The sequence below is a fragment of the Pteropus alecto genome, unplaced genomic scaffold (assembly GCF_000325575.1).
Source record: "Pteropus alecto unplaced genomic scaffold, ASM32557v1 scaffold3, whole genome shotgun sequence".
Classification (NCBI taxonomy): domain Eukaryota; kingdom Metazoa; phylum Chordata; class Mammalia; order Chiroptera; family Pteropodidae; genus Pteropus; species Pteropus alecto.
The window spans coordinates 41,885,857-41,909,206 of NW_006442484.1; the positions used below are offsets into that span (position 1 = coordinate 41,885,857).

General features: G+C 35.8%; 1 protein-coding gene across 1 annotated transcript in view; it reads left to right on the forward strand.

Annotated features, from left to right (window-relative positions):
* ERICH2 (glutamate rich 2) overlaps window positions 1-23,350 on the forward strand; it is a 32,054-nt gene that overhangs the window by 3,972 nt on the left and 4,732 nt on the right. Inside the window, exons 2-10 of the mRNA XM_006921180.3 lie at window positions 6-143; window positions 7,323-7,358; window positions 8,314-8,344; window positions 8,551-8,599; window positions 8,820-8,856; window positions 10,927-11,022; window positions 13,030-13,178; window positions 16,011-16,195; window positions 19,168-19,225. Coding sequence (XP_006921242.2) covers window positions 6-143; window positions 7,323-7,358; window positions 8,314-8,344; window positions 8,551-8,599; window positions 8,820-8,856; window positions 10,927-11,022; window positions 13,030-13,178; window positions 16,011-16,195; window positions 19,168-19,225 — 779 coding nt within the window. The remainder of the gene's footprint in view (window positions 1-5; window positions 144-7,322; window positions 7,359-8,313; window positions 8,345-8,550; window positions 8,600-8,819; window positions 8,857-10,926; window positions 11,023-13,029; window positions 13,179-16,010; window positions 16,196-19,167; window positions 19,226-23,350) is intronic.

Genomic DNA, 23,350 nt, shown 5'->3' on the forward strand with positions numbered 1-23,350 from the left:
CCCGGGCTCCAGCCGCGAGCGGCGTCGTCTCCATGGCGACGCAGCGTCTACAGCTCTGTGCTCCGAAACCCGCGCGAACCTCCAGCTGGACTGGCCTTCGGTGACAGTCCTTCAGATGATCGGCGTGAGAGGGACGCAAGCAGGTAAGAGGCTCTGGGGCGACTGCGGGTCTCCTTCGCCCCATCCCCAGTGCAGCCTGACTCAGCCCTCACCACGGACGCCCCCAGGCCCGGCGTCTGAACCCGCAAACTTCTCCGGACCCTCCAGGTTCGGGCTCCGGGGCCCCACGGCTGCGGAGGCGGCGCGCGAGAAGGTAGGATCCGCGCGCCTGCAGGTGCGCCTCGCAGTGGGCTTCTTCCTCTGGCCGTAGTTGGGCAGGGAGGGCTGGCAATAAGTCTTCGTGGGTGTGAGGGGTAACGGGGCAGTTCTGACAGGCGTGTCTACGCCACCAAGTTCTGCCCTGCGGATTCCCACGCGCCGACTCCCCTTCTCCGCCCCACCCCAAAATGAAGGCAGCCACGTTCCATCTCAGGGCTTCCCGCTACTTCCCTTGGTCCCTGCTCCGCCCTCCTTCTTAAATTTTTTTTCCTTATTCTTTTCTTCTTTTTTACTTTTACTTGTTTGGGGAAAACGCTTAATGGCCAGTAGGAATCCTTACTGGCTGTAATTCAGACGTCATTACTCTCCAGACGTAGTTAGCTCGGCCGTAAAAAAATTCGGTGGAATTTGGACAAATCATTTAACCTCCCCGGGCCTTGTGTTCAACTTCTGTAAAATGAAGGGCTTGGACAATGGGTCACTTGTAAGGTTCAGTCTTCAGCCTTGAGATGAGGAAATTGACCTGAGATTTCAAAAATCATATTGTGGTCTTTTGACTACTCAAACTACACCACGCCCCTTTATCATTTAAGTTAACACATGGCATAATTATAAATTTATCATTTGGTTTCCTAGAGGGCATAGATGAATTGGATGAACCTGTTCTTACCCCCTGAGATCCCTGAAAGTTATTTTTTAAAAATAAATCTGAAAAAGACACTGAAAATACATTTTGATTTGTTAATTCTCCTAAAAACCAAATACAATGATCCCCAAATCCACCTTGTTATTTACTTTTTGCTAACTGAAGTTTTTTTGGTTTTTGTTTTTAATCTCAGAAAAACAACAGCACTGCACTTTGAGTGTTAAAAAGTTTACCAGAGCTGAATTCCATCACCTTTGTAGGAACTCCACTGCACCACTCCAGAATTCCAGAGCTTCCTACTACCACTTTTGAACTAAGTTTTTTCCCCCCTTTGCCCCATCCAGTCTCAATTGCGCACTTAGATCTGGCTTCCTTAAGTCCGAGTTCACCTTCAGCACTGCCCTTGCTAGGCTGTACTTAATAATGACAATAGTAATAGAAGGAGTAGGAGTTGTAATAATTATAACTGAAATAGTAGATACTACTCTTATTAGCAGTTTATATTAATCCTCACAATAACTCTATGGGGTAGGTAGTATTTTTATCCACATTTTACAGTTGAGGAAATTGAATCATAGGTTAAGGAATTTACTGGGTTTGAACATAGGCAATCTGACTCCATAGTCTGGGCATTATATTATGTTGTAAAGGAAATATACAAAAATTATATGTAGTCACTTTTAAATATGAATGTAAGTGATAGATGATCATTGAAACCATTTTATATGTATCTGAGCAATGCAATGAATTATTGCCGCCACATCCTAATATGTTTCCCCATTAAGCTCCTCTAGGATAGAGGATAGTGCTTAATCAGCTCTGTCTCTACTTCTCACCACAGTTGCAGGCCCTGAACTCGTAGCTGTCTTATTAAAGCACTCTTTGCCTATTAGAATACAAGATAGCACAAAAGGATAAAATAATTACACAAATAGGATGAAGAAAAATGTCTTTCAATATTAGAAGAAAAACCCAAAATAAGAATTTTGTAAAATCTGAATTTTAAAAGTCAGTGGCTTGTTTTATAAAAGCTTTTTCTGAAGTCTGTAAAATCGAAATAAAACCTATTTGGCACTAATAGCTGCTGGCTAGTGAACACTTACTTAGAGAAGTGGGAGTACCATGTTTTAGTGGGGGTGTGAACAGCTCAATGATACAGTGTAAGCTGTTAACCACCTTTCTGATGAAAAGAAGGTAGCCACCTCTGCTGGAAGTCCATCCATGTAAAACTGTTGGAGATCTTTCATTTCCTGTCAAACCCTAGGTACCAATTCCCAGTATCTGTTCACCTGCAAGGAAGCGGGAAAAGTATTACAAATAAGCCAAATCACCCATTTTTCTTCTTGCTGAATTTTGTCTCACCTCCTTATCTGGGGACCTGAGGCCCGGCTGCCTGCCAGTTCCTCTGTCCCACCCACCCCTCCACCTCCCACAGCACCTTCAGGGAGCTTCATAGTCAGAGCTTTTAAAAACACCAATGAATGTTTTGTTGTGAGTCTGTAAGAAAAAAAAAAATATGTCAGTGTGCATATCTCAAATTGAATGCATTTCAAGTTCTCAATAGCCATAGATGGCTAGTGGCTACCATATTGAACAGTGAAGCTCTAGTTTAATATGTTCTTTTCCTTTGCTTTCTTGTTTCCTTCTTTCCCGTTCCATTCATTCAACAAATATTTATTGAGCACTGGGTTATGTGACATGGAGTACACTAGACACTAGAGTTTCTTTTCAGGTGGCTTGATTTTATCTGTTCTTTTATAGCCCCTCCGCCCCGCCCCAAAATCTACCTGAACTGATTGGGCCCTTGACTGCTTGACTGGAGTTTTTGATTGTTGAGAGTCAGTTTTCCCTTAAAGACTGGAACTGTATCACATAAAAATTAAAAAATTCTGGGAGCCCTGTTTTTCACCGTGTGTAGAAAATCCATCTGCAGTGAGAGAGAGAATGAGGCCCACATGCAAGAAGAAGCTGAGATGAACAAGGAAAGTGCCCCGCTCCTCCTGCTTGAGCACAGCTGTATCAACTGTGTCCTGACTTCTATGTTGCTTGGGTATTCAACTCTTAGATTCTATTAGCAATGCTTTCTCTGTGTGTGTGTCTCTCTCCCTCCTGCCCCTCACCTAAACTAACTGGAGCATGGTTCCTATAACTTTCAAACAAGAGTCCAGACTAATATAGCTAAGACAAGAACCAAGCCCTTTCTTTTAGACATGAGCCCATGATGACCCCCACCCTGGCCCCCAAAGTACATTTTTATTTACATAAAACACAGAATACTTTCAAATGTATCTAATCATGCAATTATGCCTTTACAAATTATTTTCTCATGCACATTATTTATCCAGATATGTTCATTTTCTGATTAATACTGCCTGTCTTTTAATATAAGTCTTATAATACTTTTTTTTAAAAACAAATAAATCTATATCTCTTTTCATCAGCTCTTTTCTCAGAATCACCTTCCCAAATCTATGAGCCTTTTTTTTTTTTTAACTATAAGAGCCTTTTAAGCCAATTAAGTTCCTTTATATCATTCTAATGGTTTTATAATTCAGTCAATGTCTGAGTACCTATAATGTTGTATGGGACCCACTAATAAGAATCAGTTTCTGTTCTCAAGAAGCTTCCATCCTGGTGCAGGCATTCCACCACTGTAGTTATCTGTCTGCCTATTGCTTATGTGCATTTCCTTGACTGATTCTTTCTTCCACCCTTTTCTTAAATGTTGGTATTTCCCAGGATTCTATCCTTGGCCTTGTCTTATTCTACATGGGCCATACCATGTATTCCCACTTTTCCTCAGCTATTCCATACATCATCTTTTCTCTTTTGAGTTTTAACTCCCTTTTGAATATAGAACAACACTTGATTTCAGATAACCTATAGGCATCTCCAACTCAGAATTTCCAAAAACAAATTCATTATCCTCTTGATTGTGTTCCTCCCCTGGTGCCCTCATCCTAGTCATCTTAGCTAGAACCATCAAATTCTCTTTCTTCTCCCACACTTCTATGCCCAATGACTCTCACTTGCACCTCTCTTTTTGTTCACATGTACCTTCCTGGCTTTGTACATCATCCTCTTTTCCCTGGACTAGAGTTTGGCAAACTTCTGTAAGCCATACAGTATTTGTCAAAACTATTCAACTCTGCCATTACAGTTTGAAAGCTAGCATTGACAATGTGCAAACAAATGAGAACGTCTGTGTCTCAATAAAATTTCATGTACAAAAATAGACAGTGAGTCATGTCCAGCCTGTAGACTGTAGTTTGCTCACCCTTCTCTGGACTATTGCAGTAGCCTGTGAACGGGTCTCCTCACCTCTCATTCTCTCTGAGATTTACCCTCCACAGAATTTCAAAGGCTTCGTCTGCTTTCCACTGCCTTCTGGTTATAGCCCCAAATCCTTATTGTGGTAATTAACAACTTTTAAAATTTGGTCCCACATACATTTCCAATTTCATCTTTTGCCATTCTCCAACAAAATGCTGGATTTCTCTTCCCCTTCTATTGAGTGACTACTTTGTCTTGACTTGATTAAATAAATGCCAGCTTCATTGTGAAATCTGACTCAGTCTTCCCATAGCAGGTAGAATTAATCACTTCTCACTCAGTGTTCCCACAGTCTATGTTATCTCTAGTATTGTAGCTCTTATTACATGATGTCAAGTATTTTAGCCTCTTTTTATATCAAGGAGTAGGGGCCATATTAGTCAAGGTCTCTTTGGGCTTCAAATTACAAAACAACTCCAGCTAGTTTCGGCGAAAAGAGAAATTGGCCCATGGTAAAGGCAAAGGTTGAACTAGAAACAGCGACTCAAACATCAGTGGTGTCTCTCATCTCTTCATCTGTCATTCCCAATTCTATTGTATATTCTGCTTCACTCTCAGGCCACTTTTTTCTTAGAGGCTAGAACCATGGCTACTGAGAGCTCTAGACTCATATTCTTCTACCTCTGTGACAATTCCACTAGGAAAAGTCTCAGAGAAAGGTTGTGTTGAGCTGAGCTTGGATCACAGGCTCATCCCTTCGTCCAGTTACTGTGTTAGCTTATGAATTATTCTGATTGCTCTGTCTTAGGACAGTACTACTCTTGTGTTCAGGTGGGCTGGATCTGTTAACCACACGAGGAAGGGGCTATGGGCAAACAATACCTTATTTTAGGGATACTTGCAGAAATTATACCTGGGGGAAAATAGGAAACCTGGAGAACAGGCTTCAAGCTTGATTCTGGAATAAGAAAGTTGTTCAGGGACAACCCTGTTGCCTGGACTCTCTCTTCTTCTGTCTTTCCAATTCTGACTCTGCTGCCTGCTGACTGTCCCTTGATATCTCCAGTCCATGAGCTCAACAGAGGGATTTGATTGATACTGTTTCGGTAGTATGAAAAATTACATCAGAGTTTCTTAGAGGGAAGGATTTCGTACAGTACTTTGAAGCTTGGTCTGTGCCATATATATAGGAAGTTCAGACTTGTTTCCCTTATAAAATTATGAGCTTCTTTTATATCCCCAGAGCTTATCATAGATATATCTGATACATAGTAGGTGCTCATCAAATGTTTGTTTTAAATAGACATTGAATGTTCATGAAATTGGGAGCTATCATCACCGTGTTCCCATTACCACTGGGACTGTTGAAAGACATCAGGAGAGTCTACCCATGTTCCAAAAGCCAGAGGGTGCCCTTGGTAGACACAAAGTGCTAATTAAGTGAATGTTGTGATGTTAACTTTAACCATAATAAATAGTAATGAATATACAAGGTATTTACTTGTATACCATTCTTTCTGGTTACCTTGACCCCAATTTGAGCAGATACCTCTGGGTGGAGAAGAGAATTAAAGTAACACAAGGCCTACATACCACTCAGTTTCCTTTAGGAGATGGGAAAACATAGAGATACAAATGGTATTGCAAATTTTAAATTGCAGTTAAAAAAAATAGGTATTATATTTATTTTGTTCAAAGTTCAAGAGGTACAGATGAACATAGAGTCAGAAACTCCCTCCCAGCCCTACAGCCATTTGTTTTTCCTCTGCAGAGTCAACCAATATTATTAGTTTCTTTTCTGAAAGCGTTTCCTTTCAGAGATATTTTTTGCATATTGGTAGTTATTTGAAAAGTACGTATTACCTATACAATGGCTGTACCTCATTCTGCTCAGCTTCTGAGTCACTGCTTTAACTTTACCTGTGTTCTCAGTTACTCTGCTTTTTCTCTGGCATCAATGATCTTTCTAAGCAAGTGTTACTACTTTAGGGCTTATGTGATTTTTTTAATTAATTAATTAAAACTCTTCAGAGCTAGTCTGCTTGTCTCCATCATAGTAAAGCCTCCTTTTTTGTTTCCCTAAGCAATCTTAATCAGCTCCTCAGAATATCTTCCCAGTTTTTCTTTTAGATAAAACATCAGCTTGTTTCTACAGTGTCCCTCCTATGTGCCAGGAGCCGTGCTAAACGCTTTATCAAGATTATCTTATTTAATCCTTACAGTGATCCAATGAAGTTGGCACCATTGTGATCTCTCTTTCACAGATGGAGAAACTTAGACCTTAAGAAGTTAAGTAACTTACCCAGCCTTACCTAGCATGTGGCAGAACTGGGATGTGAATCTAGTCTCTTCACTCAAGAGCCCCAACTCTTGAGTATTATTACTCTACTGCCCGCTAGGAATTCAATTTTATGAAAGGAGAGTAAATGAATACTTCCTAGGTAATGATAAAATCTGACCCGGCTTTCCAACGAGGGTTAGGATCCTCCCACCCTTTTTTTGTTGTTGTTGTTGTTTTGTGGTTTGTTTTTTTTTTTACCAGGTGAAAATAGGAGAATTGTGTGCACTAATGTTTCATCCAGGTAAAGGGTGGACTGTAGCAACCCATGAAGATCCTAGAGCTAGAAAGGAGAGGGCTCTAAATATAAAGGGATGACTACCCAGACACATGGGTGCCTAGAGGATCGTGAATGTCTGTGGTGGGTGGGAAAAGTCATCCTAGATTTCTTGTAAGGCCTTATTTGCTTCATTATTGCATTGTTTTAGCTTCTGAGCTGTATCTACTGCCCTACAAAATCAGGGTAAAATCTTTCATTTATTTTACATTCTGATTTTCTACAACCATTTTTCCCAAAAAGGTGCCTTGCTTGTACAAGAGATTTTAGCTCTCTGTGAGCTTCTAAGAGGGATAATCAAATTAATAATATGTCTAATGTCTGGCTTGTTTAGTGCTGACCAGAAAACAAAGCCTGAGGCAAGAGTTTCCATACTACTGCTTTATTCAGGAGTGCAGATCAGTACAGTTGGATTTAAAAAGAGAAAAATTTAATAGAAAATAATGAACCTTCTGTTTTATTGTCCACAGTTTTGGCCCTGAATTTTGTATTCCAGAAATCCCTAGGTATGTACTACTGCTAATAATTTTAAAAGACTGGCTTGGGATGTGGGGATAAATGTTAGGGGAGACGGAACAAGTGAATTGTTACCTATGAAAAATTTAAGTCAGGCCTCTCTCATACATAAAAAAAAAAACCTTATTACTTGATTTTTCTCCTTGCAATTAAAATGCAATTTATGCAAACATATAAAGAGCTCAGTTATAAGAAAATCAGCCTACATAGGGTAACTTAGGAAAGGTAAAAATTCACAGAGAAAACATTTTAATATATAAGTAAGTATTAAAATATATACAGGAACTGATAAGGTAAGAATTATATTTTAAATGTATCTTTGGAGAAAAATCAAAGGTTAATTTTTAAATGTATGTCAAAATGATATTAAAAATACTATATCTTGAATATAATAGAAAAATTTTCTGTTCTGCCTTATATATACTCTATGTGTTTTTCTTTTAACATGCATGACCTGGAATATGGCAGTAGTTTGGATTATATCTTGTTTTGTTTTGGTGGAGAAAAGAGGTGGTGTAAGCATAAGCCAATCTGAATTTATGGTTTTTAGGGTCAGCTCGGTAGGAAAAGTGAGTCCTTAACCTGCTGTTGATTGTATTTAGAGATAGAGACCAAGTTCTATAAAATCAAATAGTAACAGAGTTAGAGGCTTATTTAATACATCAGTTCTAACATGCAAAATTATTCCTTTAGCTCTTTTTACATAGACTTTAAGGTGAAATGGGGAGGAAGAGTTAATTTCTCTAGATTTTTTTTTAACTCAATTTCATAATCCAGAAGAATGAGGTTTTTCAGTTAGGATGGACATGATGCTACCAAATACAAAAACAGAATATATACTTAAAATACTCTACTGACAAACTGAGTTCTACATTCTTTTTATTTATATTCTAAATTTACATAGGTGTTTAAAGACTTATGAAGTAAATTTTTTGGTTTTTACAGGAATTATCTAGGCAAGACAGATGCTGTAAAGGTAAGGGTACATAAACTATTTTTTAGGATGCTTTAGTTCTCTTTTACCATTAATTTATATAGTTTTTGAATAATTGCTTTAGTATAAAATTACATTTTAGCTTGGATAACAGAATGCTTATATAAAGCCTATGAATAAGTTATTTTAAATACCACAAACAAAAATAATAATGATAATGCTAGTTTTTATCTCTGCTTCTATTTTAGGCACCAAAATATAGACAAAATGGCAGATTGCTAGTGTTTGATCCAAAGGGTAAATGATTTATTACTTAAAAAAATATATTTGACCACCATTTTATCCTAAATATTAAGAAGATAGTCTACTGGAATGGTTGAGTGTGGTTGGAAGTCTTAGCAGTTAAATCCTTTATTGTTTTTCATTTAAAAAATGCCTAAATATTTGCCAATCAGGAGTTTCTATTAGGAACATCACTATTGATAAAATACTGAGTTTATTTTTCCTTCTCTTTCAGAAAAAGTGATGATTGAACCAAATGAAACAGTGTCAGAGTAAGAAAATGTCTCTGGTTGTGCAGCCGATCTATCACATGCCTTTCGAGCAATTAGAACTAGAGATTGCAATCATTTGTCACTCAATTAAATTTGAAAGGCTAGAAATGCATGAATTAGTGCTTTAGCTTTTGCTTCAGTCAAAAGGACATTTAAAATGAAAAATGAATTTCGATAAAAAATGTAGGGATGTAGATAATATTCACTTCTACTTTTAATGCTTAAACACCAAGTATTCTGTATTTGACATATAATTTTCATTGCTCATTCGTATTTCCTTTGATAGTTGCTCATTTCTTTCAGAATATCTCTTTAAATGAATATTTACTTTAAAATTAAACAGAATCTTTATTTACTATGAGATGAATCATTACTACTAAATAAGGAAAATACGTAATCACTCCGGGTAGTTGAAGAGATTGGTGTTAAATAGAATCATAGTTCAGTTTGGGTACCTAAATATTAAGTACCTGCTTTGTTCAAGGCACTGATTCTGATAATTCATCAAAGCCCTTCCTGATAAGATTATCTTCTACCCCCTGAATTAATATTCTATTATTTAGTCTATGAAAAATTACACTTTGAAAGTTGATCATAAAACACATTCATAGAGATCAATTATTGACAGGTCAGTAGGCACCATTCTGGTGGGATTCTATTCAAATTAATATTATTTTGGCTTATTCTGAATATTATTGGCTAGGAAAAATTCCACCTGATGCAACATTTATTTTAATTTTACACTGTCAAAGCTAAAAATTAAAATTAGAATCCACCTTGGCTTTATTGTAAATTGCATGTTAAATACATATTTTTATATTAGAGTAATGTATAACAGATCAGTGATGAAAATCTGTTTATTTCAGCTTAAATATTATAAGCAATGAGAAAAAATGCCCTGTTAAATATATTAATCTGTATTTAAATATATGTATCCTATCATATGATTGAAAACATATTTAAATTAAAAAACCTAAGACAATTTTAGTAATCTTTGAGGGAAGTATATCTTTTAATAATAATAATGAAAGTTAGTAGATCATTAATGAAGATAAATTACTGTTTTGTTTACTGCAAGCCCCAATGTCCTTAGACTGTGATAAGTAGTGTTGGAACTGGAGCAAAGTGTAATCTATATCCCGAGGTAGTTAAACCCCAGGGATAAATCAAATGCACCCTGGGCCAAAATAGGGAATCAGAGTGATGATTTGTTCTCTTGATCTCATTAATAATTGTTTGATCTCAGTAACTGCTTATCAAACTACTTTTTGCAAGAGTAAGATGATCATGTCCTTTTTAATTTGCTTGCAAAGAAGACTTTGGATTTGGATTGATTGTTGTTTGAAGTGGGGGAGAAGGAGGGATGGTTAGTATAGCCAGTAAGCTTCACTGTTGCACAGCTGTGTCACCTCAGATGCCTTACCCACAGCTGAAGGCAAACAGGGCCAGTCCTGGAAGAAAATGATCAAGTAAGAAAATAGAAAATCATGGGGACTTTTGCTTAGGGAACAGTGCGACTGACCTGAAAAGTTGATGAATTTTCCATTCCACTCCCCTGCTCCCCGCACAGGCTTCATAGTCTGACCAGCAAGTGTTATTTGCCAAAAGGCCCTGTCCAGCTTGCGTTAGGGAAGACTAGAAGTTTCTTCTCCACCAGTTCTTTGCCTTAATCTTCTGATTGATTCGTCATTCTACTCTGAGCCACAAGGGATTTGTAAACTATTACTTTTAAACTTTTCTGCACACAAAACCCACACTATCATTTCCCACACTATAGATCCCATGTGTGAAATATTTTGTCTACCCAACAAATTGCACTTAATTAACAATTTTCAGTAATAAAGATAAAATATATTTTTAATGCTGGACAAAGTTTTATGGACCTTGGACCTTTGATCTGTTGGGGTTTTTGTTCAAGCTTTTGAGACGTGAGATAGAAGTGGCTGAAGCAGATCCATAGCACTCAGCTCTCTGAGGTTGAAAATATATCTATATGTTATTCCATAATATGTTTTATCTTTTCTAAAATGAATGACAAGTTATTTTTTATTCCCATTTTTACACTTTAAGTAAATGCTTCTTTGGACGAAGACCAAGATTGGCCAGCAAACTTTATACTTCCGCAGTACAAGTTTCTCTAAATGTAGCTAGGACATTCTTAGAAAAGTAAGTTTTAATTAATTTTTAGGCCCATATTTGGCAAATTATAAATCATTTTAAAACGAAGTTTAAAATGTAAACTTCCTGAAAAACTTGTTAATTCCAATAGAAATTTGGGGACATTTCATAAATACTCCCAGTGCTCTTAACTAAGGAACAATCCTAAAACCTAGGTTATCTACCCTCTAGCATAAGCAAGTTGCAGTGAGATATCTAACTTGACTAACTCTCTAACCTTAGCAGATACTAAATTAACTGTCTTTCATTTCCAAAGGATATTACGTAAAAATTTGAATCTTTCCTTAATTGTAACTATTTAAATTAAACATCTTTTAGAGTATACTGGTTATCTATTTTTCTTAAATGGTTAGAGGCATTGTTACCATTAATAATATCACTTTCTCAAATGGAAGTCAATACATTATAGTGGAAGAGGAGGTTGGACTTTGGGGCCTTTGGTTATTTGAAACTGTGTATGAGACTACTGAAAGTGAACAGAAGAGAAACTCATGTTTTGCTGTTAAAATGATGACTTGGCCATGCTCCTATATTTTTTTTTATGACATGTGCACTGCGTGTGTTGGCTTCCTCCATGTTGTATCAAGATTATTAAAGGCATTTCCAATTATTCAAATACCCAGAACTAAACTAGCTAAAATCCCTTCCTTGAGAATATAACTTAGTGAATATATAAGTATCATATTTCATATTCGAAGTTATACATATATTTTCTTCATAGTTTAACATCTTTTACAGTCGATGGCATCTTAAACTTGGCAATGCTTTTTCTTAAATAACAGTATGTCTTCTAATAAATAGATGATATCTTAGATTCAGTTAAATAAACTAATTCGTAGGAGTGGGGGAAAGCAGGCAGTAAAGCCCTTTTATCTAGATTAGCTATTAGAGGAAATAAATTCTAGTAATCACTTGTGGAGACCTTTGGCACAATAAGAATCTCACCATGCTAGAAAATGAATACTTAAGTGACTTCTCAACTTTTCATATGCAGAGTTTCTTCTTGGATCCTCTCTTTCACAATTAGAAAATTGAGAAGGGTAGAGGCAGAACAAATGTAAATCGTCTTTGCTGTGCATTTTGTATTACCAGGGAGGAGTTTTGCTTTAGCAGCATATACTAAGGAAGTAAAGATTTTTCCATTCCCTCTCATAGTACTAAGAATATCACAAGCTATTCATCCTCTTTGTTAGTCATTGCACGAGATTACTAACAACTACAGTACTAATGTTCTGGATTCACATTTCCACAGGGAAAAAACAGAGCCACCATAGCATTGGGGAAAAAAATAATATTTTACATCTTTTTATATCTTTCCATGTAAACTAGAAGTTGAATTTTTTAAACTTGGTAAATGAGACATTTAAAAGAATCTTAAGACCACAGAAAGTAGACATGGGGTTATTTCCCACCAGCTTAGGTGCCTGTGAGTAAACAGTGCATCACAGAAGAATCCTGTGTCTCGCATTTATTGACATGAGGTTTCAGGCTTAAAAGGTGAAAGAGAAAATTAACCCATTTCTATTTCAGTGACTTAATGAAAAAGCAAGCAACTTTATATTATGACCAAAGGTTAATATTAGTGTTGGACTCTCTCCATAAGTGTAGCATTTAGCAATGATAAGAACTGATTTACAAACTTAAAAAAACTCAAGGCTAGTATTCCTTAAATAATTTTATTCCATCATATATATCACATGATGTGTCAAACACATTCACAGAACTGATTGCTCATATTTGTGCTTATGTTAAAGAACTCTGAAAAGGTTCTAAGAATCATTACACAAAGACAAATGCCAGGTAGAAATAGAATTTTAATCATTAAAATTTATTTTTAATGCTTTTCCAGAAAAAAGGTACTGCATTTTAGCTACTTAGTTTATTGTTGGTGTATTATATTGTTTGTATTAAATATGTGTGTGTACCCATATTTGAGGCGTAAACAGAATTGTGATCTAGGAAAATATTTTTTCACTATTTACTTTTAACGTTTAGGAAAGAAGTCTCTTCAAAAAATATTGAAAATAAAGTCTCTTTAAAGAATATTGAAAATAAAGTATCTTCAAAGGGTATTGAAAATAAAGATACAGAAATAAATCTACAGTCTAAGCTATGGTCATCTTCCTTCTTAAAAGAAAGCACAGGTAATAACATTTGTTTTATTTGAGTAGCTTCTAATTTCAGCCCTCCTTCCATGACCTTTGAGATGTTGACAACTTTGTAGGTCTGGGGCAGGTCATGGAAATCAGTAATTTTTCAAATTTATGTACCAGATGATTTCTGATACACAGGTACAGGATCCACAGGTATAAATTACATAAAATGATAATGGTAGGTTATTTTAGAATGAATTAAAATACCTATGAGAGCAGTAATAAGTTCCATTCATTCAACAACAGTTTATTGAGTGCCAGGCACTGATTTAGAAGCTATGGATACAGTAGTTAGCAAATAAGCAAGGTCATTGCCCTTATGAAGTTCATTTTCTAGTGGGAGATAGCCAACTATTAAAAGTAAATAATAAACACAATAAACAAACAAATATGACAGTGACAGGTTGTGATGGGTGCTATAATGTTAGTAAATGGCACCTGGGAGAGGACTACCTTAGACCTAGGAATTAGGACACCTATCATATGCTCATTGTGTGTTTGTGAATTAAGACAGTTCTTGTGACCACATAAAGTCCTTAATTCCCTATTCTGACCTTCCCCTGATGACATCAGTGTGATGAGTCTGTGAACAGGGTGGGGTGGGTACACACTGGAAGATCAGGATGATTGTGAGCTGATGGAGACTGTAAATGAAACAGAAGCAGGTAGATGGCCCAAATATCCCAGCCATCCTATTCTTAGAAGAACTTGGTATCCCTTTTTAGAGCAGCACTTTCTGTTTAGTCAGGAGTTTGCCTTACAATCAAGAGTTTTACCAATTTTTCCTTTCCTGTGTTTGTGTTTTCTTGATATTGTTTTCTCTTGCGCTCTCCTGGATTTCTAGTTTTCTTCTTTCTAATACAAGTGTTTCTACATTATTAAGAGTAGCTCATAGCCATACTCCCATCAAAGAAGGCATCTCATGAGACTTCCCAGGCACTCAAAATCTTACAAGGAAGGGATGGTGTAGCACAAGTTCAGTTTGAAACTGTGAAAGATCTGTAGAGCCATAGGAGTCGGCAGGCTCACTCAATAGTGTTTCCCAAAGGAAACACATGGTAAACTTTTTTTAAAAATTACTTTAATAGTAGTATATTTTAATGTGTGTTAGGAAAAAAAGACATGGTAAGAATATTGACTGTGGAGCCATACTTACTCCTAGATCTACCACTTAATGAGCAGTGTAAAGTTGGGTTATTTAACCTCCCTGTCTCTCAATTTCATCTATGAAAGGTATAAAAGTAGCATGAGAATGAAAGGAGTTAATATATGTACTGTTCAGAAGAGCAATGGGATATAATGTTTGTTATGATTATTATATGTTATTTTTATTAATATATCCATTAGTTCCATGGATGATGATATTTATAATCTGGCAAAATTTATAAGTTAAAGTAGATTCAAAGAAAAATATTAAGTAAATAGTATAGGTGATACACATATATGGCAAAATGGACCAAGATAGTATAAGAATTACGTTCGGAAAATGTCCCAATAGATTGTGCCATACATTTTACATCTTAAATATTTCTCTAATCTATCACCTCCTCTCCATCCCTATTATACCTGTGCCCTATCATTCATTAACCATCTCTCTCAAATGGACTTTTTAAAGAGACTTTTAATCTCTCCCCTTGCTTTTCCTGCAGGGGATCTCCCCTCAAAAACACTTTCCACTCTGCTATCCAAGTTTTGCCTCAGAGATGCAGAATTGATCATACTTGTTTACCTACATAAAATATTTCCTTAGTAGTTCTGTCATTCTTAGGATAAATCTCAAGGCTTCTGGCCCACAAGACTTTTTATTTTCCAGCTATTCCCTACCACATCTGTCACCATTTCAGCCTCAATCTTGAGCCTTAAGCAGCATCAAAGTGTTTGTAACTCCACACACATTCTTGCTTCTGCATTGGATCATGCTGTTTCCTCCCCCTGGAAAAATACCCACTCAGACTGGACAATTCCTGATCACTCCCCAGACTCCTGTGAGGCCCTCCTTTCTTCTTCCATTTACCCAGTATACATCATTATCAGTGTACTTCCCTATGGTTTTGTAATTATCCATTATGTTTCTGACTCTCTCGTTAAAGTGTTAGCAAGTACCCTGAGGTCAATGACCATTTATTTTGTGTGCCTGGAACTCAGCATAGTGCCAGCCACTGAATGAGTAGTCAGTAGAACTTATTTTTTTATTTTTCAGTCACCTATGTTTGGTCATAGGTACTGTGACTTGACATTAAGAAAAATCATTAATAATGTTGTGTAATCTTTGGTTATATGTAGCCTACTCCACATGTATTTCTTCTGTGTGTGTGTGCGTGTTTTGAGAGAGAGACAGAGAAGAAACGTTATTCTCAAGTATCCAAGGAGTGACATGACCTAAGAATTATTTGCATCTCAGCCTCTCCAGTCTTACTTTTACTCTTCAAGTTTTTTATTTAGTATTTACCTCCTATGAGAACAACTTAGGACATCTATTTCTAGAGCTAGAATAGCATTAATTTCTTTTTTCTTAAAATTATTATATTCTTTATAAACAAAACTTTTTCATTTATTAAAATTTTAAGCACCAAACAATTCAAACAATTAACATCAGCTCAATGTTATTGATTTGGACTTTTTCCTTTCACTTGACAGTTTTATTACCTTTTTGAAATTGGAAATCAAATAAGTTATTGCAGTGCTATTTAGTCATGAAAAAAAAAAATACAGTCCAGAACAGGAAGCCATGCTTATAATATAATTAATATTATAATTTAGGAGTAACCATTTTTAATTTTTGAACTTTTCAATATTCATTAAATTATGTATATTCTGTTTTAGGTGAAATGGGCAAAGATACAGTCATTGCAAAGCAGGAGAAAAATAATGAATATTGCCTTCAGGATATCGATGATAAATTGTCCAAATCAACAGATGATGATGGTGAAGATGACACCAATGATGAAGACGATGAAGACAGTAACCCGAATAAAAATACTCATGCCCCATTAGAGTTAATGGCAGAAGTAAGTTTTACTTGTACATTATAATTTAAGAAACTTAAAAAACTATTAAAATAACTAAATGAGTCTTGCTTTTAAGCTTTGTTGGGTATATATAGCCTTGATGATTAAAACAATAGTAAAAAGATACTTGCCCACATACAGACGCTTACCTGGCTACTCATCTCTCTTACTACTTTCACCAGATTTAAGGTGAGAGAAGATTCTGGAAGTGACTTACAGTATTCTGGTAAAGGCTACAATTACACATATATATGTTAAACCATCCAATATTGTTCCAAAGGCCATTGATGTTGCTTTTTTTTTCTGTCTTTTTCTCCGTATATTTAATTTTAAATTTCTATCGCTATCTCTTTTAAGTTCACTATCTATTTTTTGCAGTTATAATCCCATCCTCCCATCCTTTCTCCCTACCTCACCCCATATATTTTATAAATAGTAATGCATTCTTTAATGTCACTCAATAATGTGTTACAATTTTCTTTATAAAGGAATTGCACATTTTGGGAGACATTTGTTATTGAGGATCTTGTAATTTGTCATTATAGTGAATGGGTTCGTTTCATTAGTCTCTAATTATTACGAGGTGTAGAAACACCGTTGATTTTCATATGCTAATCTTGTTTACAGCAACCTAGATATACTAACTTTATACTAGCTTTAATGGTTTATAGCTTGGCCTGCATTTTCTTTGTTTACAATCCTGTCACATCTGATTTTTATTATTCATATTACCTTTCCCTTTTTCTTCTTTAGGTAAGAGGTCTGCTTCTAAACATAAATGATACTTTCCAAAATTCTTGTTCCATCAATTTAAATGCTTCTAAATAGTATCATATGTACAATGTTTGATAAAAATTTTTAATAGATGCCAGTTTAAAGAATCGCCTTATTTTCTTAACATTTAAAAAATTTTGTTTCAAAAATGAAGATTAAAGTTTTAAAAAATATTTCTTCGCATATATTTAGATTATAGCTTTTCTCTTATAATCTATTGGTGTGCATTAACAACTGATTTTCTGATATTGAACCATCCTTGAATTTCTGAGATAAATTCAACTTGATCACATTATATTCATCTGTATCTTGCTGGATTTGATGTGTAAAAGGTTTTCATATCATAATTTATTAGGTAGACCAGTTTATAATTTTCCTATTGGAAATGTCTGTGTGATTTAGAGATTAAAATTACACTCGCCCAACAAAATGAGTTAGGGACTTCTGATGAGATTTATCTGTAACACCTTGCCATCTTTTATCTGGGAAGCGAGAGAGGCGGGGTAGGTGGGCTAGTTATAGGTTCAATTTATAGAATCTCAGTTGGATACCTCGGATTTTCTATTTCTTCTTCAACCTATTGCAGAGTTTCTCAACCTTGGCACTGCTGACATTTGGGATTGGGTAATCCTTTGGTGCTTCTGAGTGTCTTTGTAGAATTTTTATCAGCATCCCTGGGCTTTACTAGCTGCCAACACCTTCCAACATAGAATCTGTAAAATGAATATAAACACATATTATCTATCATTTCTCTCATTATATTCATATTTTCCTCTACTTTTGAGCATATATGCCATAAGCATATGGCATATATGCTTATGTACTATGCTATCATCTTTTTCAATTCTAGGTTAATTTCTACTGATTAAGTTTTGTCCTGCTTAAGATATTTTCCTGAACCTTTGCATGCCTGGTAATTTGTTACTGAATCCTAGACATCATAAATTTCATGTTCTTGGTTACAAACTTTTGTTGTTTTTCTTTGAATATTGTAGAACTTTGATCTGGACACAGTTGAGTTACTTGGAAGCAGGTATCACTTTTTGAGTCTTGCTTTTAAGCTTTGTTGGGAGGGTCCAGAGCAGCCTTTATAGTGTGGGGACACTGCCAAGGCAGTAACCTTATGAGGACTCTTCCTAATGCTCTGTGTTTTCGAAGGACCTTCCACTCTGGCTAGAGAGAACATGAGCTTTTAGCCCTGTGAGAGGTCCAGTGATTGCTCCACTTGCTCATTCCAGTGATTCTTTCTTCAGCCTCAGTTTCTTCATGCTCATATGCAGATTGGTACCAGCCAAAGACTCTAAGAAACACCTCTGCAGGTTGCTGGAGCTCTCTCTGCCTGTGAAGTTCATTCCTCCCTTGAAAATTATGGCCGCATTGGCCTCTCTGAACTCTGTACAGTTATTTCAGCTCAGCTAGATTACTCGTTTCTGTTTGGATTCTCCCTGCCAATGCTGGTGCCTGGAAACAGCCTAAAAGCAGTAAACTGAGGCAATATAGGTCGCATCTTGTTTCTCTTCTTTTGGAGATGAATCACCGTCCTGTGATGTCTGTTGTTCAGCATTTGAAACTGTCGTTTCATATATTTTGTCCAATTTTCTGGTTGTTTAAGGAGGGAGAGTAAATCTGGTCTCTGTTAACTCCATCATGGCTAGAAGTCTCAATTATTTTTTTAGCACAAAGAAAATGCTAATATGCTTGCCTTCTTAGATAATTTAACCCAAATGCTAGCCATAGAATCATATAAGGAAAACAGACATATTTACTATATTTTCTTCCTAGAAGAAAGCATATACATAATTGTAATTCTATATTTTTTTACTAAGTGTTGTCATGTAATTATGGACTAAATTCACAAATAAAAGCTGTATCTGAACCAAAGGAATTTTAAAATGATTAATGTCTTCACTGTCTCTGCCAGTTGAGTCAATCTGCATATTCTCAAATTATTCAGTAGTACATATATAGTATGGTCGTAGGAAAGTAGAGGTATCATACTTATTCTATATTGCCTTGCCATGAGAAGTCCTTAAATACTCTTAATTAATTGATTGATTACAGACTCACTTCTGGAAAAATAATGTAAATGTTAAAAGCAAAATAGTTAATCATTAATGGAATATTTTCTAGAGAGTTTATAATTGACATTTAAATTTTCTCCAAAACTACTTATCTGAAAAATTCTTAATGTGTTCCAGTTCCTGAGAGCAGAAATGAGCCAAGACTACCATTTGGCAAAAAAATTATGTCAGATGAGTAAGTACAAAGTACTTTCCCATTTTTCAATCTTCTCTTTGTTTCTAAAAACATTCCATAATATGTAAAATGGTTTGATTATTATAAGTCTAGTGAATTTCCCTGATAATGTCTCAGTGATTCCTTGATAGTAAATTAGGTTGATTGGTATAAGGACTAATTTAGACTTCTGGCTAATTTTGAGTGGGATCAACTAACAGAGACTAATTACCACCACTGGAAAATAAGTCAAAATCCTTACCTTTATGACAATGGTAAGTACCTTTATGCCTTTAGTTTCAAAGAAGTGTCAGGTACTGCAGCAAACCTTACTTAATATGCAATTGTTCTACAAATATTTGAGTGCCTACATGTGTCAGGCACTGAAAATACAGCAGTCAACAAGAGAGATAACAATCCCACATTTATATCTAGTGTCAGGCAGATAATAAACTGATACATAAAGAATGTGTAATAAATGATAGGTACTATGGAGAGAAACAAAGTAGGGAAGAAGGACTGGAAATTACTAGGAGGAGGCAAAGCAGTTTTAAATAGGATGGTCCTGGGAGGTCTCATGGAAAGACTTGAGCAAAGACTTGAAGAAGTTGAGGAAACTAGTCTGGAAGAAGCAAGTTCCAGGCAGGACAGGATTAATAGCAGAAGTACTGAGATGCTGAAGTACTGAGTGTGCCTATTGGATAGCTAGGAAGACAGTATAAATGGAGCAGAATAAGCAAGGAGAAGTGTGATAGTAGATGAGGTCACAGAGGTTACAGGTTAGGGGTCGTGTAGATTGCATAGAACCTTTTCACAATTTAAGGGCCTTCATTTTTTCTCTGAGTGAGGTGGGAAACCATTAGACACTTCTGAGTAGAAGAATAATATAATCTACCTTAGTTTTCTTTCTGTCTGGTTTTTAATGATTTGACTTGATGTTCAAAATAGTTGTGGTTTTTTTTTGTCTTTGTTATACAAAGAGAGGTTTGGGAGGTTTGCTGTTTCTTAAATCTGTCAGTTGATGATTTCATCAACTTTGAAAATTTCTTGGCTATTGCCTTTTCAAATATCACTTCTGCCCTATTCTCTCTTTTCTCTTTCTGGGTCTTCAATTATACATAAATTAGACTTTTTTTTTCATGGTTTTCCACATGTATCTTACACTTAGCTCTGTTTTTTTCATTTTTTTTTCTTCTCATGTATATTTTCTATCGACCCACTTTTAAGTTAACTTATCCTATCTTCTGCTGTTAAAACTATCCAGTAAGTTCTTTTTTTTCTTTGGTGTTTTCATTATTTTTTGTTGTAGCCTTTTTTTTTTTCTGGCTTTATTGAAATACAATAGACAGTTAGTTGCTTGTATTTACATTGTGCATTTCAATGAGTTTTTTTCAATTATAGTTGGCATACAATAACATACTAGTTTCAGTTGTACAGTATAGTGATCAGAGATCCACATAACTCACAAAGAGATCACCCCACTCTAGTATCCGCTCTCCACTTACATATTTAATACATTATTAACCATCTTCCCCATGCTACACTCTCTATATCTCCATGTCTATTCTGCAACTATCCACTTGTACTTCTTAATCCGTTTGCCTTTTTTCTCCATTCCCCTAACCCCCTCCTATCTAGGAACCCTCAAAATATTCTCTGTATCCATGACTTTATTTCTGCTTTTGTTGTTGTTTATTTTGTTCTTTGATTCCACATGTGCTTGTGTTGCTGTTGTTGTTCATTTTGTTCTTTAGATTCCACATGTATGTGAAATCATGTGATATTTGTCTTTCTCTATCTGACCTATTGCATTCAGCACAATACCCTCTAGGTCCATCAAGGCAATATCTTTTTCCATCCCCCTCCTTTTAGTCTGTGTGTGTCTTTTAATCTGAAGTGAGTCTCTTGTAGGCAGCATATGTAGGGGTTTTGTTTTTTTATCCATTCAGCCACTCTATCATTTGGTTGAAGCACTTAATTCTTTTCCATTTGAGGTAATTGTTGATAGGAATGTAGTTATTACCATTCTTTATTCATGTTTTTGATACATTTTTTTTTCTTAAAGAAGCCCCTCCAACATTTCCTGTAATATTGGCTTGGCGTTGATTAATTCCTTTAGCTTATTTTTGTCCGGGAAGCTTTTTATCTGTCTTTCGATTCTAAATGATATGATAGGTTTGCTGGATAAAGTATCCTTGGTTGTAAATCCTGGATTTTCATCGCATTGAATATTTCGTGCCCAGCCCTTCTGTCCTGCATAATTTCTTTTGAGAAATCAGCTGCCAGTCTCAGGTGCTCCCTTGTAACTAACTGCTTTTATCTTGCTGCTTTTAAGATTCTCTCTTTGTATTTAACCATTGGCATTTTAATTATGATGTGTCTTGGTGGGAGCCTCTTTGGATTCCTCTTTCTTGGGACTCTCTGAGCTTCATTGGGTTGTATGTCTATTTCTTTCACCAGGCGAGGGAAGTTTTCCATCATTATTTCTTCAAATAGCTTTTCAACATCTTGTTTTTCTTGAGGTACCCCCATGACATGGACATTTTTACATTTAATTGTGTCCCATAGGCTCCTTAAATTATTATTGTATTCTTGGCTTCTTTTTTCTTGCCATCTGATTGGGTGCCCTTGGCTTCCCCATCCTCTATATTGGTGGTTTGATCTTCTTCTTTATCCACTCTGTTTATTCCATCTAACATATTTGTCATCTCAGATAATGTGTTCTTCATTTCTGACTGGTGTCCTTTTATAATTTCCATTTCTATTTTTATGTTTTTTATCTCTTTAAGTTCTCACTGAATTCATCTGCACTTCCCCTAAATTCATTGAGCATCCTTATAACCAGTGTTTTGAATTCTGCATCTGTTAGATTGCTTGACTCCATTATTATCCAGTGAATTCTTAATTTTGAAGATCGTAGTTTCTAAATCTTAAAACATTCATTTAATGATTTTAAAAGAGTCCAAATCTCTGTTGAAATCCAAATTGTTTTCAAACTATTTTGCCCATTTTTCTCGAATATATTTGTCATAGTTATTTTTAAAGTGAAATGGCAACTCTGTAATTAAACTTTATTAATAATAAGTCTCAAAATATTAACTAGTGTCAGACTTAAGTCTCGTAGTAAAAGTCCTTGAAGTGAATATATAGTATAGGGATCGTGAGGGTCTACTCTCACTTGCCTTACACAGAGTCCTCACTATGGATACAATATTTCTTAAATCATTGGCTAATTTTTTACTTAATTTTTAATTTTTGAATACTTTAACATTACCTCTTTTATATCCAAAATAATTTGCCTTGTTTTGCACTTTTGACCTTTAAATATTTGATCAAAACTATTTTTGGTAGCCCACATAGAATTTCCATTCAGAAGGAATCCTTAGAGGGAATCATGCCCAATCTTTTATTTTTACAAATAATGAAACTGAAGCAGAGGGAGGTTAAGCAGCTTGCTCAGCCCCACTCAGAGAGCTAGTGACATAGGCAGAACTGGGACCCAAGCCTCCTTCTCCCACAATACCTTTCTCCTCTGTGGAGCTAGTGTAGAAGTGAGTGACTCTGTATCTCTAGTGCCCAATTCTCTGAGTTTCTGGTGAAGCCTAATTGTGGGAAAATTTATATGTCATATTTCTGTATTTATTAATCATTTTTAGAAAGCCTCTGGCTGAAGTTTATAAAATATATGCACTGATAATCACCACATCTGTCAGTCAGTTTTGGCTGTTAGCCCTGTAGTATGCCGCATAAACAGCAGGTGCTCAATAAAATGTTTATTGACCTGACTCAAACCAGTGCACACACATTAAGTGCCAGGTCGGTATAGACAGAAAAAAATCCAAATTGATCTCTCTTAATTGGGTTATATCCCTTTAAAAACTCACTCCCATCCTTCACTCCTTCCAACAAATATATATTGAGCATCGTATCTGTACCAGATATTATGCTGGGAGCTGGAGAGAAAGCAGAAATCAGGGCACACATGCTCTAAACCCTTTTGAGGTTGACATAGTCATGGTTTGGTTTGGTTTTCATCCCTATTGGCTCATCCAGTAACACTGTTCACTCTTTTCTGTCTGTGTGAAATAGTGGTGCCTCTAAAACTAAGGACTAGACTATTGGAAAAGGAGCTATGGAGGGCCCTAA